General features: G+C 47.6%; 1 protein-coding gene across 3 annotated transcripts in view; it reads right to left on the bottom strand.

The window, feature by feature from the left end:
* kif9 (kinesin family member 9) overlaps positions 1-22674 on the bottom strand; it is a 216860-nt gene that overhangs the window by 142675 nt on the left and 51511 nt on the right. For all 3 annotated transcript variants that reach the window (XM_068031510.1, XM_068031509.1, XM_068031511.1), the window contains one exon: positions 8938-9021. In XM_068031510.1, coding sequence (XP_067887611.1) covers positions 8938-9021 — 84 coding nt within the window. The remainder of the gene's footprint in view (positions 1-8937; positions 9022-22674) is intronic.

The raw sequence follows: 22674 nt of genomic DNA, 5'->3' as shown, positions 1-22674 counted from the left end.
ATTCCCAATATGGGGTTAAAGTCATAAATCACTTCATAGGTTGGCTGTGGGAAAGGACAAAGAACAATCTAGAGTAAGAATAATTAACTGGGGGAAAGCCAATTTCAATGGGTTAAGAATGGACCTGGGGCCAATAAATTGGAATGAAAGGTTGGCAGGAAAAACAGTAGCTGAACAATGGGCTATCTTCAAAGAAAAGATAGTTCAGGCACAGTCACGATATATTCCCTCAAAGGGGAAAGGTAGGGCAATCAAATCCAGAGATCCCTGGATGACAAAAGAGATAGAGATGAAGATAAAGAAGAAAAAGTGTGCTTATGACAGATGTCAGATAGATAATACAATGGAGAACCAGGCTGAATATAAAAGGTTCAGAGGGGAAGTGAAAAAGCAAATAGAAGAAGCAAAGAGAGAATATGAAAAGAGACTGGCAGCTAACATAAAAGCGAATCCCAAAGTCTTCCATAAGTATATAAATAGTAAAAGGGTGCAAAAAGGTGGAGTAGGGACGATTAGGTACAAAAAGGGAGATGTACACATGGAGGCGGGGGAATAGCTGAAGTATTAAATGAATACTTCGCATCCGTCTTTACCAAGGAATAAGTTGCTACCCAGGCCATGCTGAAAGAGCAGGTAATTAATACACTAGAAGGATTTAAAATTGATAAGGAGGAGGTATCAGATAGGCTGTCTGTACTTAAAGTTGATAAAGCACCAAGACCAGATGAGATGCATACAGGGATACTGAGGGAAGTGAGAGTGGAAATTGCGGAGATACTGGCCATAATTTGCCAGTCTTCCTTAGACTCAGGGGTGGTGCCAGAGGACTATGAATTGCAAATGTTACACCCTGTTCAAAAAAGGATGTAAAGATAAGCCCAGCAACTGCAGGACAGTCAGTTTAGCTTTGGTCGTGGGGAAACAACAATTTGGGGCAAAATTAATAGTCACATGGGCAAAAGCCAGCATGGGTTTGTTGAGGAAAATCATGTTTAATAACTTGCTGGAGTTTTTTAAAGGGGTAACCGAGAGGGTTGATAAGGGTATCACTGTTGATGTGGTGTACATGGACTTCCAAAAGGCCTTTGATACAGTGCCAGACAACAGACTTGTGAGCAAAGTTATAGCTCATGGAATAAAAGGGACAGTAGCAACATGGATACAAAATTGGTTGATTGACAGGAAACAGAGAGTAGTGGTTAATGGATTTTTTTCGGGCTAAGGAAAGGTTTGCAGAGTTAGTGGAGAGCTCTGAGATGTAGAGGGATCTGGGTGTCCTAGTGCATGAATTGCAAAAGGTTAGTATGCAGGTACAGCGTGTAATTAGGAAAGCTAATAGAATGTTATCGTTTATCACAAGGGTAATTGAATACAAAAGTAGGAAGGTTATGCTTCAGCTATACAGGGCATTGGTGAGACCACATCTGGAATACTGTGAACAGTTGACCACATCTCTTCCAATGCCTCTTCACTGTCGCAAGTTAGGTGGGACTGCTCTCGCCTGGTTCCCTTCTTATCTATCTAATCATAGCCAGAGTATAACTTGCAATGGCTTCTCCTTCTGCTCTGGCATTGTTACGTCTGCTGTCCCCTAGGATCCATCATCACCTACCCCTGCACAACCGCCCCCCACCCCCCCGCCCCCCAACTCCACTATTTCTCATCTATATGCTGCCCCACAGTGACATCTTTGGAAAGCACAATGTTAGTTCTCACGTATGCTGACCACATCCAGCTCTACCTCACTACCACCTCTCAACTCCTCCACTGTTGCCAATTATCAGACTGCTTATCCGACATTGAGTACTGGATGAGCAGAAATTTTCTTCAATTAAATACTGGGAAGACTGAAGCCATTGTTTTTTGTGTCTGCTCCAAATTCTGTTCCTTAACTACCAACTCCATCACTCTCCCTGACAAATCTCTAAGACTAAACTAGACTGTTCGCAACCTTGGAGTCATACTTGACCCCAAGATGAGCTTCTGACCACATATTCGTGACATCACAAAGATTGCCTTTTTCCACCTCCATAACAATGCCCGACTTCACCCCTCATCTGCTGTCGAAACCCTAATTAATACCTTTGTTATCTCCAGACTTGACTATTCCAATGCACTCCCGGCTGGCCTCCGACGTTCAACCCTCCTTAAACTTGAAATTTTCCAAACCTCTGTGCCCATGTCCTTACTTGCACCAAGTCCCATACACCTATCATCCCTGTGCTTGCTGAACTATTTTGGCTCCCAGTCAAGCAACATACTGATTTTAAAATTCTCATCCTTGTTTCAAATCCCACCATGGCCTCCAACCTCCCTATCTCTGTAATCTCCTCCAATCACACACCCCTCAAAGATATCTGCACTCATCTAATTCTGGCCTCGAGTATCCCTGATTTTAATCATTCCACCAATGGTGGCTGTACCTTCAATTACCTGGGCCCTCAGCTCTGCAATTTTCTCCATATACCTCTCGGCTCCCTACCTCGCTTTCCTCCTTTAAAACACTCCTTCAAACCCACCTCTTTGGCTAAGCTTTTGGCCATCTGACCTAATATCTCCTTATGTGGCTTGGTGTCATATTTTGTTTCAGAATGTTCCTGTGAAGCTCCTTGGGATGGTTTATTACGTTAAAGGCCCCATATAAATGAGTTGACATTGTTGTTGCATAATAGTATGAAAATAATGAATATGCTCTGCTTCCCCATATTAGTGGATCATTGCAGCTGGCTTGAGTAAAATAACTTCTGACGTTTTTTTATTCTTTCATGGGATATGGATATCGCTGGCAATGTCAGTATTTCTTGCCCATCCTAATTGCCCTTGAGAGGGTGGTGGTGAGCTGCCTTCTTGAACCGCTGTAGTCCATCTGGTGCACCCATAGTGCTTTAGGGAAGAAGTTCCAGGATTCTGATTCAATGACAATGAAGGAATAGTGATATATTTCTAAGTCAGGATGGTGTGTTACTTGGAGGGGAACTTGCAGATGGTGGTGTTCCCATACGTCTGCTGTCTCTGTCCTAGGTGAAAGAGGTCGCAGGTTTGGAATGTGCTGTCGAAGGAGGCGTGGTGAGTTGCTACAGTGCATCTTGTGTCTGGTACACAGTGCAGCCTCTGTGTGTCAGCGGTGGAGGGAATGAATGTTGAAGGTGGTAAATGGAGTGCCAATCAAGCGGGCTGCTTTGTCCTGGTTGGTGTCGAGCTTCCTGAGTGTTGTTGGAGCCGCACTCATCCAGGCAAGTCGACCGTATTCCATTACACCCATGACTTGTGCTTTGTAGATGGTGGACAGGCATTGGGGGGGGTCAGGAGGTGGGTTACTCGCTGCAGAAATCCCAGTCTCTGACCTGCTCTTGTAGCCATAGTATTTATGTGGCTGGTCCAGTTCAATTTCGGGGCAATGGTAACCAGGGTGTTGGTAGTGGGGAATTCAGCAATGGTAATGCTGTTGAATATCAAGGGGAGATGGTTAGATTCTCTCTTGTTTAGTTTAGTGATACAGCACTGAAACAGGCCCTTCGGCCCACCGAGTCTGTGCCGACCATCAACCACCCATTTATACTAATCCTACACTAATCCCATATTCCTACCACATCCCCACCTGTCCCTATATTTCCCTACCACCTACCTATACTCGGGGCAATTTATAATGGCCAATTTACCTACCAACCTGCAAGTCTTGTGGGAGGAAACCGGAGCACCCGGAGAAAACCCATGCAGACACAGGGAGAACTTGCAAACTCCACACAGGCAGTACCCAGAATTGAACCCGGGTCGCTGGAGCTGTGAGCCTGCGGTGCTAACCACTGCGCCACTGTGCCGCCCATGGAGATCATCATTGCCTGGCAATCATGTGGCGCGAACGTTACTTGCCACTTATCAGCCCAAGCCTGAATGTTGTCCATATCTTGCTGCACATGGACACGGACTGCTTCAGTATCTGAGGAATTGTGAATGGTACTGAACATCATACAATCATGAGCGAACATCCCCACTTCTGACCTTCTGATGAAGGGAGGTTCATTGATGAAACAGCTGAAGATGGTAGGGCCTAGGACACTACCCTAAGGAACCCTTGCAGCAATGTCTTGGGGCTATGATGATTGGCCTCCAACAACTGCAACCATCTTCCTTTGTGCTAGGTATGACACCAACCAATGGAGCATTTTCCCCTTGATTCCCATTGACTTCAGGTGGGCTAGGACTCCTTGATGCCACACTCGGTCAAATGCTGCCTTTATATCTAGGGCAATCATTCTGATCTCACCTCTTTTGTCCATGTTAAGACAAAGGCTGTAATGAGGTCTGGAGCTGAGCGGCCCTGGCAGAACCCAAACTGAGCCTGGGTGAGCAGGTTTTGCAGTTTAAGTGGCACTTGATAGAACTGTTGACAACACCTTCCATCACTTTGCTGATGATCGAGAGTAGACTGATGGGGCTGTAATTGGCCAGATTGGATTTGTCTTGCTTTTTGTGGATAGGAGATAGCTGGGTAATTTTCCACATTGTCAGGTAGATGCCAGTGTTGTAGCTGTACTGGAACAGCTTGGCTAGGGGCGTGGCTAGTTCTGCAGCACAAGTTTTCAGTACTGTAGTATCAGGGTATCAAAGGGTTAATCTTGAGAGAATGTAAAGATTAAGGGGCCTTGACAGAAATCTTTGCATCCTCATTGGCTACAGGTGAGGTCCCAGAGGACTGGAGAATAGCCAATGTTGTTCCTTTGTTTAAGAAGGGTAGCAAGGATAATCCAGGAAATTATAGGCCGGTGAGCCTTACGTCAGTGGTAGGGAAATTATTAGAGAGGATTCTTCGGGACAGGATTTACTCCCATTTGGAAACAAATGGACTTATTGCGAGAGGCAGCATGGTTTTGTGAAGGGGAGGTCGTGTCTCACTAATTTGATTGAGTTTTTTGAGGAAGTGACGAAGATGATTGATGAAGGAAGGGCAGTGGATGTTATCTAGATGGACTTCAGTAAAGCCTTTGACAAGGTCCCTCATGGCAGACTGATACAAAAGGTGAAGTCACACGGGATCAGAGGGGAGCTGGCAAGATGGATACAAAACTGGCTCGGTCATAGAAGAGAGAGGGTAGCAGTGAAAGGGTGCTTTTCTGAATGGAGGGAAGTGACTAGTGGTGTTCCGCAGGGATCAGTGCTGGGACCTTTGCTGTTTGTAGTATATATAAATGATTTGGAGGAAAATGTAGCTGGTCTAATTCGTAAGTTTGCGGACGACACAAATGTTGGTGGAGTTGCGGACAGTGATGAGGATTGTCAGAGGATACAGCAGGATATAGATCGGTTGGAGACTTGGGCAGAGAAATGGCAGATGGAGTTTAATCCGGAAAAATGTGAGGTGATGCATTTTAGAAGGTCTAATGCAGGTGGGAAGTATACAGTAAATGGCAGAACCCTTAGGAGTATTGACAGGCAGAGAGATCTGGGCGTACTGGTCCACAGGTCACTGAAAGTGGCAACGCAGGTGGATAAGGTAGTCAAGAAGGCATACGGCATGCTTGCCTTCATCGGTCGGGGCATAGAGTATAAAAATAGGCAAGTCTTTTTTTTAGTTTTTAGAGATACAGCACTGAAACAGGCCCTGGGCCCACCGAGTCTGTGCCGACCATCAACCACCCATTTATACTAATCCTACACTAATCCCATATTCCTACCACATCCCCACCTGTCCCTATATTTCCCTACCACTTACCTATACTAGGGGCAATTTATAATGACCAATTTACCTACCAACCTGCAAGTCTTTTGGCTTGTGGGAGGAAACCGGAGCACCCGGAGGAAACCCACGCAGACATAGGGAGAACTTGCAAACTCCACACAGGCAGTGCCCAGAATCGAACCCGGGTCGCTGGAGCTGTGAGGCGGCGGTGCTAACCACTGCGCCATGCTGCAGCTGTACAGAACTTTAGTTAGGCCACACTTAGAATATTGCATGCAATTCTGGTCGCCACACTACCAGAAGGTCGTGGAGGCTTTGGAGAGGGTACAGAAGAGGTTTACCAGGATGTTGCCTGGTCTGGAGGGCACTAGCTATGAGGAGAGGTTGGATAAACTCGGATTGTTTTCACCGGAACGACGGAGGTGGTGGGGCAACATGATAGAGGTTTACAAAGTTATGAGCGGCATGGACAGAGTGGATAGTCAGAAGCTTTTTCCCAGGGTGGACGAGTCAGTTACTAGGGGACATAGGTTTAAGGCAAGAGGGGCAAAGTTTAGAGGGGATGTGCGAGGCAAGTTCTTTACACAGAGGGCGGTGAGTGCCTGGAAGCTGTTGCCGGGGGAGGTGGTAGAAGCAGGTACCAGAGAGACGTTTAAGAGGCATCTTGACAAATACATGAATAGGATGGGAATAGAGGGATACGGACCCCGGAAGTGCAGAAGGTTTTAGTTTAGGCAGGCATCAAGATCGGCGCAGGCTTGGAGGGCCGAATGGCCTGTTCCTGTGCTGTACTGTTCTTTGTTCTTTATTTGTTCTTTGTACCGCCCACCAGGATGACATAGATCATGTGGGAGAGACTCGACAACAGTTACAGCGTGGCTTTTGAAGGAGACATACAGGCTAGTGTGAAGTGTATATAGTTACTATACAATAAAGATTATTGTGTAAACACTACAGTCTAAGAATCTCTATGGCTAGACGCTATACGATGGCAGCCTAAAGAACCAAATATATAACAAGTACTACAGCCAGGATGTTGTCAGGACCCATAGCCTTTGCAGCATTCCGTGGCTTCAGTTATATCTTGATATCAAGTGAAGTGAATCGGATTGGCTGAAGCATTGGCATTGTGATGCTGGGGTCCTCAGGTGGAGGTTGAGATGGATCATCCACTCTGCACTTCTGGCTGAAGATTGCTGTAAATGATTCAGCCTTTTCTTTTGCATTGATGTGCTGGGCTCCCCCGATCATTTAGGATGGAGATATTTGTGGAGCCTCCTCCTCATCCTGTTAGTTGTTTAACTGTCCACCACCATTCATGACTGGATGTGCAGGACTGTAGAGCTTTGATCTGATCCGTAGTCCTGTGTTGTATCTTCACTGGGTTGACACCTCATTTTTAGGCATGCCTACTCCTGGCATTCTCTCCTGCACCTGTCATTGAACTAGGGTTGATCCCCTGGCTTGATGGTAATTGTGAGTGAGGGATATGCCAGGCCATGAGGTTACAGATTGTGTTTGTGTACAATTTTGCTGCTGCTGATGGTCTACAGTGCCTCATGGATGCCCAGTTTTGAGCTGCCAGATCTGTTCTGAATCTATCCCATTTAGCTCAGTGGTAGTGCCACATAACACAATGGAGGGTATCTTCAATGTGAAGGCAGGACTTCGTTTCACAAGGATTGTGCTGTGGTCACTCCTACCAATACTGTCTATACTATACTGTCTATACTAATGCTATACTTCTATACTGCATACCAAACTTATGAACCTGGTGAAAGATTTCCCGCTCAACTTTCCTTTTAAAATCTGACCTTGGTTTATATATTAATGGATTATCTTCCTGTCTTCCCAACCTGAAAGAAGGGCCTACACCAGACAACTGCTGCTGAGCAACTGGCACTCAGTGATTGCACATTGGGTGTGAGGTGTCTATCAATTCCTGAGGCAGGTTAACAATTTTTTTTCATTATTTATCTAGTGTAGAAATCCTAACTCATTAGCATTTCAACCACTATAAAACAACTTCTGTGAATTATGAGAGGCTCCTATTTTTTTTTAAATGTGTTTAAGGACTCATATTTAAATTGTGGAAATGGATTCATTTGGAAGCCTGAAAAATGCTGGACTTTGTTTTTTTCACTGGGGTCCTTGATGAAAACTTGATACTTGACTGAAAACACTTACTGGAATAATCAAGGAGTGCAGAAAACAACCTCTACTGGAGATCACCTGCCTTAAGATAAATAAAGAACAGGAACCTTTGACTAAGGGGAGATGTTTACAGAGAAGCCACATGTCAAGGTTTATGATTGACTTTCTTTTTGGGGTTTGGATTGTTTTCAGTTCAGTTGGGGTGTGAACTATTTATAAGACAATTGGTGTTTTTCCTGCCAAGGAAAAAGACACCCCCAGCTTATCGTTCCTGCACCTCTCTAACAGACCCTGAGAAGTCCAGTGTGTCAGCTCCTGGTTCCTCCTTTCTTTGGAAAAACTCTGCGATTCAAGTGAGGTTGGCGGAAACCCCTGATGCTACATTTCTTCTGGAAAACCTTCGCAGATTAATTCTTGACGCCGCCAGGAAAGAACTGCTCCAGAAAAGATCTCAGTGACCTGTCACCATATACCCGGACACCAGACCAAAAGAGACAACTGATATCCTTCCAAATCTTCTCTTTTTTCCTTCAAGAATTAGCAAGCATTTGGTCAAAGTATTTTATTTTTGTCCTTTCTTGTAACAGACTTTTGCAGAGAGATTTTTTGTATTTTTTTCCAGTATGTGTGGGGCATTTTAAAAGGGAACTTCCATATTTCAATCTGTGTGTTAATGCTTTGCTTCGTTACTGGTTAAGTCTTGTTTTATATTAAACTGATAATTTTGTTGCTTATTCAAGAAAGATGGTTGGTGTAGTTTATTCTGGGATAAAGAGTAGAGCATATGATAGACCGCATCAGTAACTGGGTAAACATTTAAATATATGTTGTGACATGTGGAGAAGTGGAACTAGAAAAAACAGTGCACTCCTCCCATCTCAGTCGTAACAGAATACAATTTGCTTTAAAAAAAATGTAACTTCACACACCAACTTTCACTTTTATCCTGTTGGCGCAAATTCTGAAATTAACATAATTTAAATAAATGAATACATGGAATCTGTTCAAGAAGCTAGTGGGATTGGTCCATCAGTAGCAGGAGACTATCCCTGTATGGAGGAATGGCTCAGAGGACTACAAACCAAAGGAATCAAAATTGAGCTCACCTCAACGTACACTGTGAAGATGCAGTGGGACCTGGAGGAGTTTTTATTCATTGTGTGCGATGCAATGATTCGATTGGTTTCACCCTGTAACATGAAAGCATAACAGTCAGAGCAGTGAAAAGCTACCAGTTGATCTCCCATTGTGTTGCCTGTGGAAAGACAGGATGAAGTGAATTTTCCTCAGAGTGCATTTGAGATGGTGTTTGAATTGCCAATTCCAGTTGGACGATATTCTGGGTCGTTTCATCAGGTGATTTCCTGCCTCTGACCACCACGACCCCACTACTGGATCCACAACATATCAAACCTCGTGATAGTTGGTCAATGATGGTTGCTCCCAACCCAGTATCTTTCACATGCCAGAAACTTCTCTGTCAGGTTATTTACAGGTTCAAATGCACATGAGGACATGGACACATTACATCTTAGAAACGTTTCATCCCTGCGGTTTGTGAGTGCAGCTGGAGTGAAATGGGAAAAGAAAATATGCACTGTGAGTTCTTTCTCTTGGGCTACTCTCAGTAGCGTGCAGGAGACTCCAGTTAATATAAAATAAAAGTAAAATACTGTAGATGTTGGAAATCTGAAATAGAACAAACAAAGAACAAAGAAAAGTACAGCACAGGAACAGGCCATTCGGCCCTCCAAGCCTGCGCCGATCTTGATGCCTGCCTAAACTAAAACCTTCTGCACTTCCGGGGACCGTATCCCTCTATTCCCTTCCTATTCATATATTTGTCAAGATGCCTCCTAAACGTCTCTATGGTACCTGCTTCCACCACCTCCCCCGGCAACAAGTTCCAGGCACTCACCATCCTCTGTGTAAAGAACTTGCCTCGCACATCCCCTCTAAACTTTGCCCCTCTTGCCTTAAAACTATGTCCCCTAGTAACTGACTCGTCCACCCTGGGAAAAAGCTTCTGACTATCCACTCTGTCCATGCCGCTTATAACTTTGTAAACCTCTATCATGTCGCCCCTCCACCTCCGTCGTTCCAGTGAAAACAATCCGAGTTTATCCAACCTCTCCTCATAGCTAATGCCCTCCAGACCAGGCAACATTGGGGTAAACCTCTTCTGTACCCTCTCCAAAGCCTCCACGTCCTTCTGGTAGTGTGGCGACCAGAATTGCACGCAATATTCTAAGTGTGGCCTAACTAAAGTTCTGTACAGCTGCAGCATGACTTGCCAATTTTTATACTCTATGCCCCGACCGATGAAGGCAAGCATGCCGTATGCCTTCTTGACTACCTTATCCACCTGCTTTGCCACTTTCAGTGACCTGTGGACCTGTACGCCCAGATCTCTCTGCCTGTCAATACTCCTAAGGGTTCTGTCATTTACTGTATACTTCCCACCTGCATTAGACCTTCCAAAATGCATTACCTCACATTTGTCCGAATTAAACTCCATCTGCCATTTCTCTGCCCAAGTCTCCAACCGATCTATATCCTGCTGTATCCTCTGACAATCCTCATCACTGTCCGCAACTCCACCAACCTTTGTGTCATCCGCAAACCTACTAATCAGACCAGCTACATTTTCCTCCAAATCATTTATATATACTACAAACAGCAAAGGTCCCAGCACTGATCCCTGCGGAACACCACTAGTCACTTCCCTCCATTCAGAAAAGCACCCTTCCACTGCTACCCTCTCTCTTCTATGACCGAGCCAGTTTTGTATCCATCTTGCCAGCTCCCCTCTGATCCCGTGTGACTTCACCTTTTGTATCAGTCTGCCATGAGGGACCTTGTCAAAGGCTTTACTGAAGTCCATCTAGATAACATCCACTGCCCTTCCTTCATCAATCATCTTCGTCACTTCCTCAAAAAACTCAATCAAATTAGTGAGACACGACCTCCCCTTCACAAAACCATGCTGCCTCTCGCAATAAGTCCATTTGTTTCCAAATGGGAGTAAATCCTGTCCCGAAGAATCCTCTCTAATAATTTCCCTACCACTGACGTAAGGCTCACCGGCCTATAATTTCCTGGATTATCCTTGCTACCCTTCTTAAACAAAGGAACAACATTGGCTATTCTCCAGTCCCCTGGGACCTCACCTGTAGCCAATGAGGATGCAAAGATTTCTGTCAAGGCCCCAGCAATTTCTTCCCTTGCCTCCCTCAGTATTCTGGGGTAGATCCCATCAGGCCCTGGGGACTTATCTACCTTAATGCTTTGCAAGACACCCAACACCTCCTCCTTGATAACTAAGACTATCTACACTCCCTTCCCTAGACTCATCATCCACCAAGTCCTTCTCTTTGGTGAATACTGATGCAAAGTACTCATTTAGTACCTCGCCCATTTCCTCTGGCTCCACACATAGATTCCCTTCTCGGCATGACGTTGAGCTCTTCTTCCGTCGCCTCCGCTTCCGGGCTCACTCCTTTGACCAGGAGTCCTCCCCCCGACCAGCAGACCCATTCACCTGCCTCCAGCATTCTCCCTCTACCTGGGCCCCTCCCCCTGGCCTCTTACCCGCTCTTGATCTCTTCATTGAAAACTGTCGGCGAGACATTGGTCATCTCAATTTCTCTGCCCCCCTCACTCACTCTAACCTATCCCCCTCTGAACTTGAGGCACTCCGTTCTCTCAGGTCTAACCCCGACACGGTCATCAAACCTGCAGACAAGGGTGGTGCTGTTGTCATATGGCATACCGACCTCTACCTTGCAGAAGCTCAACGCCAACTCACGGACACTTCTTCCTACCTCCCTCTGGACCATGACCCCACCACCGAACATCAAGCCACTGTCCAAAGGACTGTCACTGACGTCATCTCCTCTGGAGATCTTCCCTTTACAGCTTCCAACCTCATAGTCCCACAACCCCGGACAGCCCGCTTCTACCTCCTTCCCAAAATCCACAAACGGGACTGTCCCGGCAGACCCATTGTGTCAGCCTGCTCCTGTCCCACTGAACTTATTTCTTCCTATCTAGACTCTATCTTTTCTCCGCTGGTCCAGTCTCTTCCCACCTACATCCGTGACTCTTCTGACGCCCTACGTCATTTTGATAATTTCCAGTTTCCTGGTCCCAACCGCCTCCTCTTCACTATGGACGTCCAATCGCTCTCCACCTCCATCCCCCACCAGGATGGTTTGAGGGCTCTCCGCTTCTTCCTGAAACAGAGGCCCAACCAGTCCCCATCCACCACCACCCTCCTCCGCCTGGCTGAACTTGTTCTCACATTGAACAACTTCTCCTTCAACTCCATGCACTTCCTTCAAGTAAAAGGTGTTGCTATGGGTACCCGCATGGGTCCTAGTTATGCCTGTCTTTTTGTGGGATATGTCGAGCATTCTTTGTTCCAGTCCTACTCAGGCCCCCTCCCCCAACTCTTTTTCCAGTACATTGATGACTGTATCAGTGCCGTTTCCTGCTCCCGCCCCGAACTGGAAAACTTTATCAACTTTGCTTCCAATTTCCACCCTTCTCTCACCTTTACATGGTCCATCTCTGACACTTCCCTTCCCTTCCTCGACTTCTCTGTCTCCATCTCTGGGGATAGGTTGTCTACTAATATCCATTATAAGCCCACCGACTCCCACAGCTACCTCGACTACACTTCTTCACACCCTACCTCCTGTAAGGACTCCATTCCATTCTCCTAGTTTCTCCGTCTCCGACGCATCTGCTCTGATGATGCTACCTTCCATGACGGTGCTTCCGATATGACCTCCTTTTTCCTCAACCGAGGATTTCCCCCCACTGTGGTTGACAGGGCCCTCAACCGTGTCCGGCCCATTCCCCGCACCTCTACCCTCACCCCTTCCCCTCCATCCCAGAACCGTGACAGGGTTCCCCTTGTCCTCACTTTTCACCCCATCAGCCTCCATATCCAAAGGATCATCCTCCGCCATTTCCGCCATCTCCAGCGTGATGCCACTACCAGTCGCATCTTCCCCTCCCTTCCCCTGTCAGCATTCCGAAGGGATCGTTCCCTCCGCGACACCCTGGTCCACTCCTCCATTACCCCCAACACCTCGTCCCTGTCCCATGGCACCTTCCCCTGCAATCGCAGGAGGTGTAATACCTGCCCATTTACCTCCTCTCTCCTCACTATCACAGGCCCCAAACACTCCTTTCAGGTGAAGCAGCGATTTACTTGTACTTCTTTCAATGTAGTATACTGTATTCGCTGCTCACAGTGTGGTCTCCTCTACATTGGGGAGACCAAGCGCAGACTGGGTGACCGCTTTGCGGAACATCTCCGCTCAGTCCGCAAGCAGGACCCTGAGCTTCCAGTTGCTTGCCATTTCAACACTCCCCCCTGCTCTTATGCTCACATCTCTGTCCTGGGATTGCTGCAGTTTAGTTTAGTTTAGAGATACAGCACTGAAACAGGCCCTTCGGCCCACGGAGTCTGTGCCGACCATCAACCACCCATATATACTAATCCTACACTTTTCCCATATTCCTACCACATCCCCACCTGTCTCTATATTTCCCTACCACCTACCTATACTAGGGGCAATTTATAATGGCCAATTTACCTATCAACCTGCAAGTCTTTTGACTTGTGGGAGGAAACCGGAGCACCCGGAGGAAACCCACGCAGACACAGGGAGAACTTGCAAACTCCACACAGGCAGTACCCAGAATTGAACCCAGGTCGCCGGAGCTGTGAGGCTGCGGTGCTAACCTCTGCGCCACTGTGCTGTTCCAGTCAACAGCAACGCAAGCTCGAGGAACAGCATCTCATCCACCGATTAGGCACACTGCAGCCTGCCGGACTGAACATTGAGTTCAATAATTTCAGAGCATGACAGCGCCGCATTTTACTTTCATTTTTAGTTATTTTTTGTTACTTGTTTTTACACTCTTTTTTACATTTTTTACAATCTTTTTTTGCATTTATTTCATTTCATCTTAGTTTGTTCAGTTTGCTTACCCACTGTTTTTTTCAGGTTTGCACATGCTGCTGTGCAATATTCAGTGTATTAACACCTAATCTGTACTAATGCTTTGTCTTTCAACACACCATTAACATATTGTTTGCCTTTGCTCCGTGACCTTTTGGTCAGCTATGTGGCCTGGTCCAATCTGGACCTCCTTTGTTATCTCTTGCCCCACCCCCACCTCACTTGCTTATAACCTGTGACTTTTCTAATATTTGTCAGTTCCGAAGAAGGGTCACTGACCCGAAACGTTAACTCTGCTTCTCTTTTCAAAGATGCTGCCAGACCTGCTGAGTGGTTCCAGCATTTCTTGTTTGTATTTCAGATTCCCTTCTCTGTCCTTGAGTGGGCCAACCCTTTCCCTGGTTCCCCTCTTGCTCTTTATATACACATAAAAAGCCTTGGGATTTTCCTTAATCCTGTTTGCCACTGACTTCTCATAACCCCTTTTAGCCCTCCTGACTCCTTGCTTAAGTTCCTTCCTACTGTCTTTATATTCCTCAAGGGATTCGTCTGTTCCTAGCCTTCAGCCCTTACGAATGCTTCCTTTTTCTTTTTGACTAGGCTCACAATATCCCGCGTTATCCAAGGTTCCCGAAACTTGCCAAACTTATCTTTCTTCCTCACAGGAACATGCTGGTCCTGGATTCTAATCAACTGACGTTTGAAAGACTCCCACATGTCAGATGTTGATTTACCCTCAAACAGCTGCCCCCAATCTAAATTCTTCAGTTCCTGCCTAATATTGTTATAATTAGCCTTCCCCCAATTTAGCACCTTCACCCGAGGACTACTCTTATCCTTATCCACAAGTACCTCAAAACTTATGGAATTATGGTCACTGTTCCTGAAATGCTCCCCTACTGAAACTTCGACCACCTGGCCGGGCTCATTCCCCAATACCAGGTCCAGTACGGCCCCATCCCTAGTTGGACTATCTACGTATTGTTTCAAGAAGCCCTCCTGGATGCTCCTTACAAATTCTGCCCTATCCAAGCCCCTAGCACTAAGTGAGTCCCAGTCAATAAAGGGGAAGTTAGAATCACCCACCACGACAACCCTGTTACCTTTACACCTTTCCAAAATCTGTCTACATATCTGCTCCTCTTCCTCCCGCTGGCTGCTGGGAGGCCTGTAGTAAACCCCCAACATCGTGACTGCACCCTTCCTATTCCTGAGCTCCACCCATATTGCCTCGCTGCATGACCCCTCCAAGGTGTCCTCCCGCAATACAGCTGTGATATTCTCCTTAAGTAATGCAACTCCCCCACCCATTTTACATCCCCCCCTATCCCGCCTGAAGCTTCTAAATCCTGGAACATTTAGCTGGCAATTCTGTCCTTCCCTCAACCAAGTCTCTGTAATAGCAACAACAACCAAGTACTAATCCAAGCTCTAAGTTCATCTGCCTTACCTGTTATACTTCTTGCATTGAAACAAATGCACTTCAGACCACCAGTCCCGCTGTTCTCCGCAACATCTCCCTGCCTGCTCTTCCTCTTAGTCTTTCTGGCCTTATTTACTAGTTCCCCTTCATTTATTTCACTTGCTGTCCTACTGCTCTGGTTCCCACCCCTCTGCAACACTAGTTTAAACTCTCCCGAGTGACGCTAGCAAACCGCGCAGCCAGGATATTAGTGCCCCTCCAGTTTAGATGTAACCCGTCTTTCTTGTACAGGTCCCATCTGTCCCTGAAGAGATCCCAATGGTCCAGATATCTGAAACCCTCCCTTCTACACCAGCTGTTCAGCCACGTGTTTAGCTGCACTGTCTTCCTATTTCTCGCCTCACTGGCACGTGGCACAGGGAGTAATCCAGAGATTACAACCCTAGAGGTCCTGTTTTTTAAACTTACTCCCTAAACTCCCCCTGCAGGACCTCATCACTCTTCCTGCCTATGTCATTGGTACCTATGTGTACCACAACCTCTGGCTGTTCACCCTCCCCCTTCAGAATGCCCCCTGTCTGTTCAGAGACATCCTTGACCCCGGCACATACCATCCTGGAGTCTCTTTCACGTCTACAGAAGCACCTATCTGTGCCCCTGACTATAGAGTCCCCTATAACTATTGCTCTTCTGCGCTTTGTTCCTCCCTGCTGAACAACAGTGCCAGCCATGCTGCCACTGCTCTGGCTAAATAAAAACAAGAAATGCTGGAACAAAGTGATTCATGACAACGCTGGCCGCCACTAATGTCATCAGGCTGCGCCGCGGTGCGCACATGCGCAGAAGGTCTCCTGCTCTCTGCGCATGCGCTGCGTTCCGGCTTACCAGGACTGGTTAGCGCATGCGCTGATGACGTCATCGCGTGACGTGTGCATCTACGGGCAACGCGCCTGGTCGGCCTCTGCGCATGCGCTTTATGCAACGCCAACAGGTATTCATGCATGCGTCAACCTTTGGATATTCACGCATGCGTCAAGCTTCGGCGCGAGTTTCTGAAAGTGGAAGGAGGAGAGATTTTGTCGGGCATTTTCTCGCAATTATTTAGTCGCTTTGAAGATTTCAGTCTGCTTCATTTTTCTCACACACCAGTTAACCAAAAAAATAGAAATTTTCTCTTTAGAGCTCTGTTACACAAAAAAGACAAAAAATAATACTTTAGCCAAATACTTGCTAATTCTTGAAGAAAAAAAAAGATATGGAAAGATATCACTTGTCCCTTTTTGGTTTGATGTCCCAAATATGTGTAGACGGCTGTCACTGGGATCTTTCTTCTTTTGAGGCAACATTGAAGATCAGTTTGGCAGGCTTTCCATGAGAAATGCAACAACAGGGGTTTCTGGCAGGCTTTTCAGGCGAAATGCAGCATCAGTTTCTCTTTCTTATACTTGATTCTCAGAAAGTTCTCAAACAGATGGAAGATGGTGCTGTTGGTGACTGCTCTTTTGGCTGGTTTCCTCCAACTGCCTTCAAAACAGTTTGCACTCCAACACACTGTCCAAAACGAAACCAAAAACAATATCCAAGCCTCCTGACCCCGATAAATCTGACCTGTCACTTCTTTCCCCCAAGTCAAAAAGCCCCTGTTGGGTATTTATCTGAAGACAGGTGACTTCCAGTAAATGTTGTTTCCAAACAAGACCTCTCAGTGTCCTTTCAATGACCCCAGTGAAAAAAAAATTCATGGAATCCTTTTCTGTTTTCCCAAATAAAACAATGTCCATAGTTCTAAAATACATTAGTCTTCAAAAAAAGAACTCAACAAAAAATATAGAAGCACCATCATAACATACAGGATGAAAGGTGGCCACATCTCCAAGGATTTGTTAATTGGGGAGGTAGTCAGTGCCAAGAGACCAGCAGGGCACCCAAAGCTCCGATTCAAGGATGCTGTCAAAAGAGACATGAAATCCCTCAACAACAATCATGACAAGTGGGAAACTCTAGCTGATGAACGATGAAAATGGCAACACCAGCTATGGGCAAGAATTCGCCACCATGACGAGGGTGGGCTGGGAATTTTCGTCAGGGCAGAGGCCCCGCCCGCTGGCTTAAAAGTCGGGGACGAGCTCGCCTCCGCCGGGTCTGGTAACTATGCAGACAGAGTATGTGGCCCAGGCCCTTAACTGGCCTCGGGCGGGACCTCTGCCCCTCTGAGGCACAAAGTCCCACTCTCAGGAGCTGCCGATCAATCAGGGGGCCAGCAGCTCCTCAATTTCAGCAGCGCCACCGGGAGTGGTGGCCACTGCTTGGACAGCACCCAGCTTCCGGAGGATTGTGAATGCTGTCACCAAGAAAGGTAAGTGGGGCTTTGAGCCTCATCGGGGACAATTGGCTGGTCCTCAGTGAGGGGTGTGGGGATCAATGAGGATGGCAGTGGTGCACTTGCAGGAGCTGTTGGGGGGGCCCTCCATGAGGCACAGGGTACCCTATCATGAAGGCACCCCTCTCAGGCCCACACGGAGGCCACCTGGTATTGCTGCGACCTCCACAGTGCCCGCCCACCGCTGGTAATATACCAGCAATGGCGGGAGAAGGCACTTAAGTGCAATTAATTGGCCACATAAGGGTCTCAATTGGCCTGGGGCTTGCGAGCCTTTTGTCACCACTCCCGCCACTCATAAAATTGCAGCAGGGGCAGGAAGGCGACGGCAACAGCACTCCTCCGCCTCCCACACAATTTCACGCCTCACCCCCGCCTCCAGCCCACTCCTGCAAGGGATGTAAAATTCCGGCCGTGGTTTCAGAAGCTCCCAAGAGACCAGCTCTGCAAACAAGGCGTCAACAGAAATCATCCTGAACCGCTGGTGAGGAACAACTTCATATGTGGCACTTGTGGCAGACTTTGCCTTTCCAGAATCGGCTTGTTCAGCCATCAAAAGGAGTGCAGCGGATGATCTCATCTGACCTCACGAAAGAATGAGGTTGCATTTCCATCACCTCTTACAGATGGAAGGATGCCAATCCAATCTCAGTGTTACAGAATGGTGAAGTCCAAATAAGGATTACACAACATTCATGATGAATTATACATCAACCATGGAATAACCCTTTACAGTGTTACATTAATATAGTGAAGCACTAGTTTTTTTTTACTGAGTTCATTTTGGAAGTTCAAATTTAAAAGCAAGGGTACCATTTTCTTATCTGCCTCTGCTGGTGGGAATCCTTGCCTGCTGACACAGCATGCTGAAAAATCGCAGGCAGTGCACTCCTGATGTTGTGAATATGAGCAGTGAGATTGCTCACAATCACCTCCAAAATTGCAGCTCTGGGTTAAATAGACCCGACTGGAGTACTCCATCTTACCACCAGATGGTGGTGGCCTGCCTTTGGTTCAGACTTGACCTGTAGAAATTCTGTTCGTGTCTCCCTCACACTTCTGGATAAATGGAAGAACAAGGTCACAGTCTCGCTTCCTTGGATCTATTTTAGACATTTTAATTTTGAATTCAGCCACGGTTGGGTTACTCTGAAAGTGGATGTGTAGGTGAAGTGGCTGACAACACTCCCACCTCGTGCCTTCTGCCAGTTTCATTGCCAAATCATAGAATCTTACAGCACGGGAGGCCATTCAAACCATCATTCCTGTGCTGGTTCTTTGAAGAACTATCCAATTATCTCCCACTTTTCCCCCATAGCCCTAAAAACTTTTCCTTTTCAGGTATATATCCAATTCCCTTTTAAAAGTTACTTTGGACTGGATTTTCGCAGCGGGGCCAAGAAACAGAAGTCGCCCCAGGGGAACCAGTAATGGGCCCCAAGTTGCACAGGGGTGCTCCCTTAATTGCTATGGAAATGGATTGGGCAGCCAATTGATGGACACGGGGACAGCAACAGAGGTGGAACAACTCAAGTGCAGGCACAATTTAAACTGACCATGGCAGCCATTACTGTGCCTGCCATTTGAGTTCTGATACTGCAGAGTAAAAGATCTCAGAAGACTTGAATTCCACAATGTCTCAGCAGACTCAGAGGCTGGAACCCGGGGCAGGGTGGCCCCTCGATTTTCAGATGTGGACCTGGAGGTCCAGCTGGAGGCCGTGAGGGAGGGGAGCAAAGTCCTTTTCCAAAGGGTGACAAGAGGACGCCACCCACCCAGGCATGGGTGGACACTGCTGGCACAGTCAGCGGATAAAGTGCCGTCTAAAGAACTTGGATCCAGTGTAGGAAGAGGTTCAATGATCTCTTAGTGAGTGCAATCCCCAACCCTCAGAACAGGCCTCTGGGTATTCACCCTCCAGCAGTCACACCAGCTGAGGAGCCTCAGGGCACATGCTGCTCCTGAACATGGGAGCAGTGTATGCCCAGGCCCCTTACTGACTGCTCAGAATGGCACTGAACCATAATGCTGCTGAGGACCTGCCAACATTGAAACATGTAGCTTCTAATGAATAGGAGTGGCTGGCATTGGCCATAGAGGACAGCAGTGCCTTATAATGCTCTCTTTTGTCCTTGCAGGAGAAATGGGCTCACAATGCCCACGAGCGGGCCAGATGGGTGGAGAAGTCCCCTACCTTTAAATCATCACACCCATGGAGGGGAGGCAATGGAAATAGTCAGGATGGGCACTCATGGTGGAGATGAAGATTAAAGAGGGCAATGCGCTCATTAAGGGGGTGCATTGCACTCCACCCCGTCCGACAGCATATCAAACACAGAGTTGCATTGGGAAGCCTCAGGACTGCAGAGGCTTCAACGCTCCAAGGCTAGCTCTCATGATCTCTTCTTGAGTCTCCCACTGGTGCAGACGCCAACCTAAGGAGACCTTCTCCCTTCCTATCACCGGGCCAAGAGGAGCAGCAGAGTTCCAAAGAAGCACCATCACATCTTACATGCACTGTCCACCCTTGCAGATACAGTAATCTTGGTGGGTCCACACATGTGCTAAGATAGGGTGGCACTGGGTGTGGAGCATGGCCCTAGTCTGCAGAAGGAACAGTGAGAGGCAGAGGCAGCTGTAGGCAGTTCCCCTCAGAGCAGGGAGGACAGACACAGCCCTGCTCAGCTGGCACAGATGCAGGGCATCAAGAGTCACTGGAAAGAGGACTCTACCTGGACAAGCAGCAGCAAATATGCTCCCACATGTCGGGATTCCCAGAGGCAGTGCGGGGTCATGGGCAGAGAATGCAGGAGTTGATCCAGCTCATGTCCGCCACCATGGCTCAGGGCTTTGAGTGCTTTAGTACCTCCATTAAAGAGAGTAGCCATATGCGGCAGCACATGATTGCATGCAGGATTGGCGCACTGATATACGCAGGATGCATACCACACGATGGAGCCTGGACTGGTCAGTAGCACTGGTGTTTGGAGGAGATGCCAGTTGCACCACAGCTGGTGCTCCACTCCAGCCATCCAGAGCACCAGCCAAGGGCTAAGGATGTCAGTGCTCCTCACGGGGTGCCATCATCATTTTCGGCCTCCTTGTCCCCTCTGACAAAGGAAGCATCTGCGCAGCAGGGCCAAGTGATGGAGGCCACCTCTGCAATGATGCAGGTAGAGCAGCCTCTGGAGATGGTCCCACGGACATTTCCATGATGAGGACGACTGCACGTGCATCTTAGCCACAAGCTGAGACAAGTGAGCAGGCTGTTTCCACCTCCTCCGAGGCAACAAGGGGAACACTGTGTTGAAATGGCTGAGACTGGAGGCCATTGTATTGGGCAGAGCATTGAGTGGGTCACTGGGGTGTCATCTTCCTGTAACTGTGCACTGTTTTCCTTTATGAGATCCATGTAAATAATAACTCTCGAAGCCAGACATGTATCAATGGCGGGACAAGAAAAGAGGTATGAGGTGGTAAAGGAGAGCAAGGGTTCCTCAATGGTGGCGGTGAAACCTCCAGGCAGATGTGCATCCTTCATTGGCGGTAAGAGTTTACATGTTCCAGGCTATGTCCTCAATGAAAGTGTTAGCACAGGCAGCACAGACTGAGTTCCATACCATGCCATTCCTCCTGGGTCAAAGTCGCTCAGTTGAAATGTTTCTTAATCAAGACATTCCTGACATCCTGAAGAGACCTTCAAGTCCTGCGCTGGCCTGGCCACCTCATTATGCAGCTGGAGCATGTCGGTGTTCTGCATCTTTCCTCTCCGCTTCCTCTTCTTCCTCCTCTCCTTGTCCTTCTCTTCCTCTTCCTCCGATGAGCTGTGTCCTCCCTGGGCCTCACTGTCCTCAAGGTCCATACCTCTCTGGAGGGCCATGTTATGAAATGTGCAACAGACAACCACAATAAGTGTGACCCTTGCAAGTGTATATCGCAGAGTGCCACCCGACTGGTCCAGGCACCGTAATCGCCTCTTCAGAAGCCCAATGGCCTGCTCGATGGTGGTCCTGGTGAGCAAATGGCTTTGGTTATATTGCCTCTTTGCCTCTGTCTGGGGTTCTCATAGAAGGGTGAGTAGCCATCTCTTCAAGGGATATCCCTTGTCCTCTAGCATCCATTCACAGACTTTGGGGGTCAGAATGAAGATCTGAGGCAGCCTGGACTGGCGGAGGATGAAGGAGTCATGGCAGCTGCCAAAAAAGCGAGGCACACATGGAGGAAGCTCTTCTTGTGGCTGCAGTCCAGTTGAACATTGAGGGAGTCAAAGCCCTTCCTGTTGATGAATCTGAGTGGGGGGTCGCTGGGTGCCTTGATGATCACATGGGTACAATCAATGATGCCCTGCACATGGGGGAATCCAGCAATGGTGGTGAAACCCAATACCTTCTGTGCTTGCGAGACTTCATCTGTCTGGAATTGAATGTACTGTCCAGCTCTGGCAAATAGAGCATCAGTGACCTTCGAAATGGGAAGCCGTTTGCAAGAAGCCAAAAGCTCCACAGCCGATCCATGGAAGGAGCCAGAAGCGAAGAAGTTCAAGTGACTTTGACTACTACTGGCAGGGCATGGCGACCAGTGCAGCGAGCTGCGTGGTCTTCGGTAATGAGGGTACAGACATCTGTAACCAATGGCCTGGATATTCGCAGACTCCTGCAGCACTGGTCATTTCCAAGTAGCTCCATCTTTTCCAGTCGATCCAATGCTGAGGGTATGGTTTCTGTGTTCTTCCTGCTCCTCGTGCCTCGTCTCTGCCCACCTGATGCCCTGGGACTCCACCCTTCCTGCAGAGGTTGTTGCTCTTCATTGCTACTGGGCCCAAAATCTGAGAGTTGTGTCCTGATTGCCAGCTGCAGCCTTCCTTGTGGGCCCTCGCAATTATGTTTAGCAGCCTTACCTCCTGCTCTGACACCCTCGTGATGCCAGGAGGGAGATGACCCCTGTATTGCCCGATTGCTTACTACCCACTCTCCCTGGCACCTGCGCTGTGCCGATGGCACCTATCTCCCAATAGGCGAGGCCCCATTTGCGTTGTTTACTCTTTTATGGAGCCCAATGAATT

The sequence above is a fragment of the Heterodontus francisci genome, chromosome 5 (genome assembly GCF_036365525.1).
Source record: "Heterodontus francisci isolate sHetFra1 chromosome 5, sHetFra1.hap1, whole genome shotgun sequence".
In the NCBI taxonomy this organism is placed as follows: Eukaryota; Metazoa; Chordata; class Chondrichthyes; order Heterodontiformes; family Heterodontidae; genus Heterodontus; species Heterodontus francisci.
This window is presented reverse-complemented; position numbering and strand designations above follow the sequence as displayed.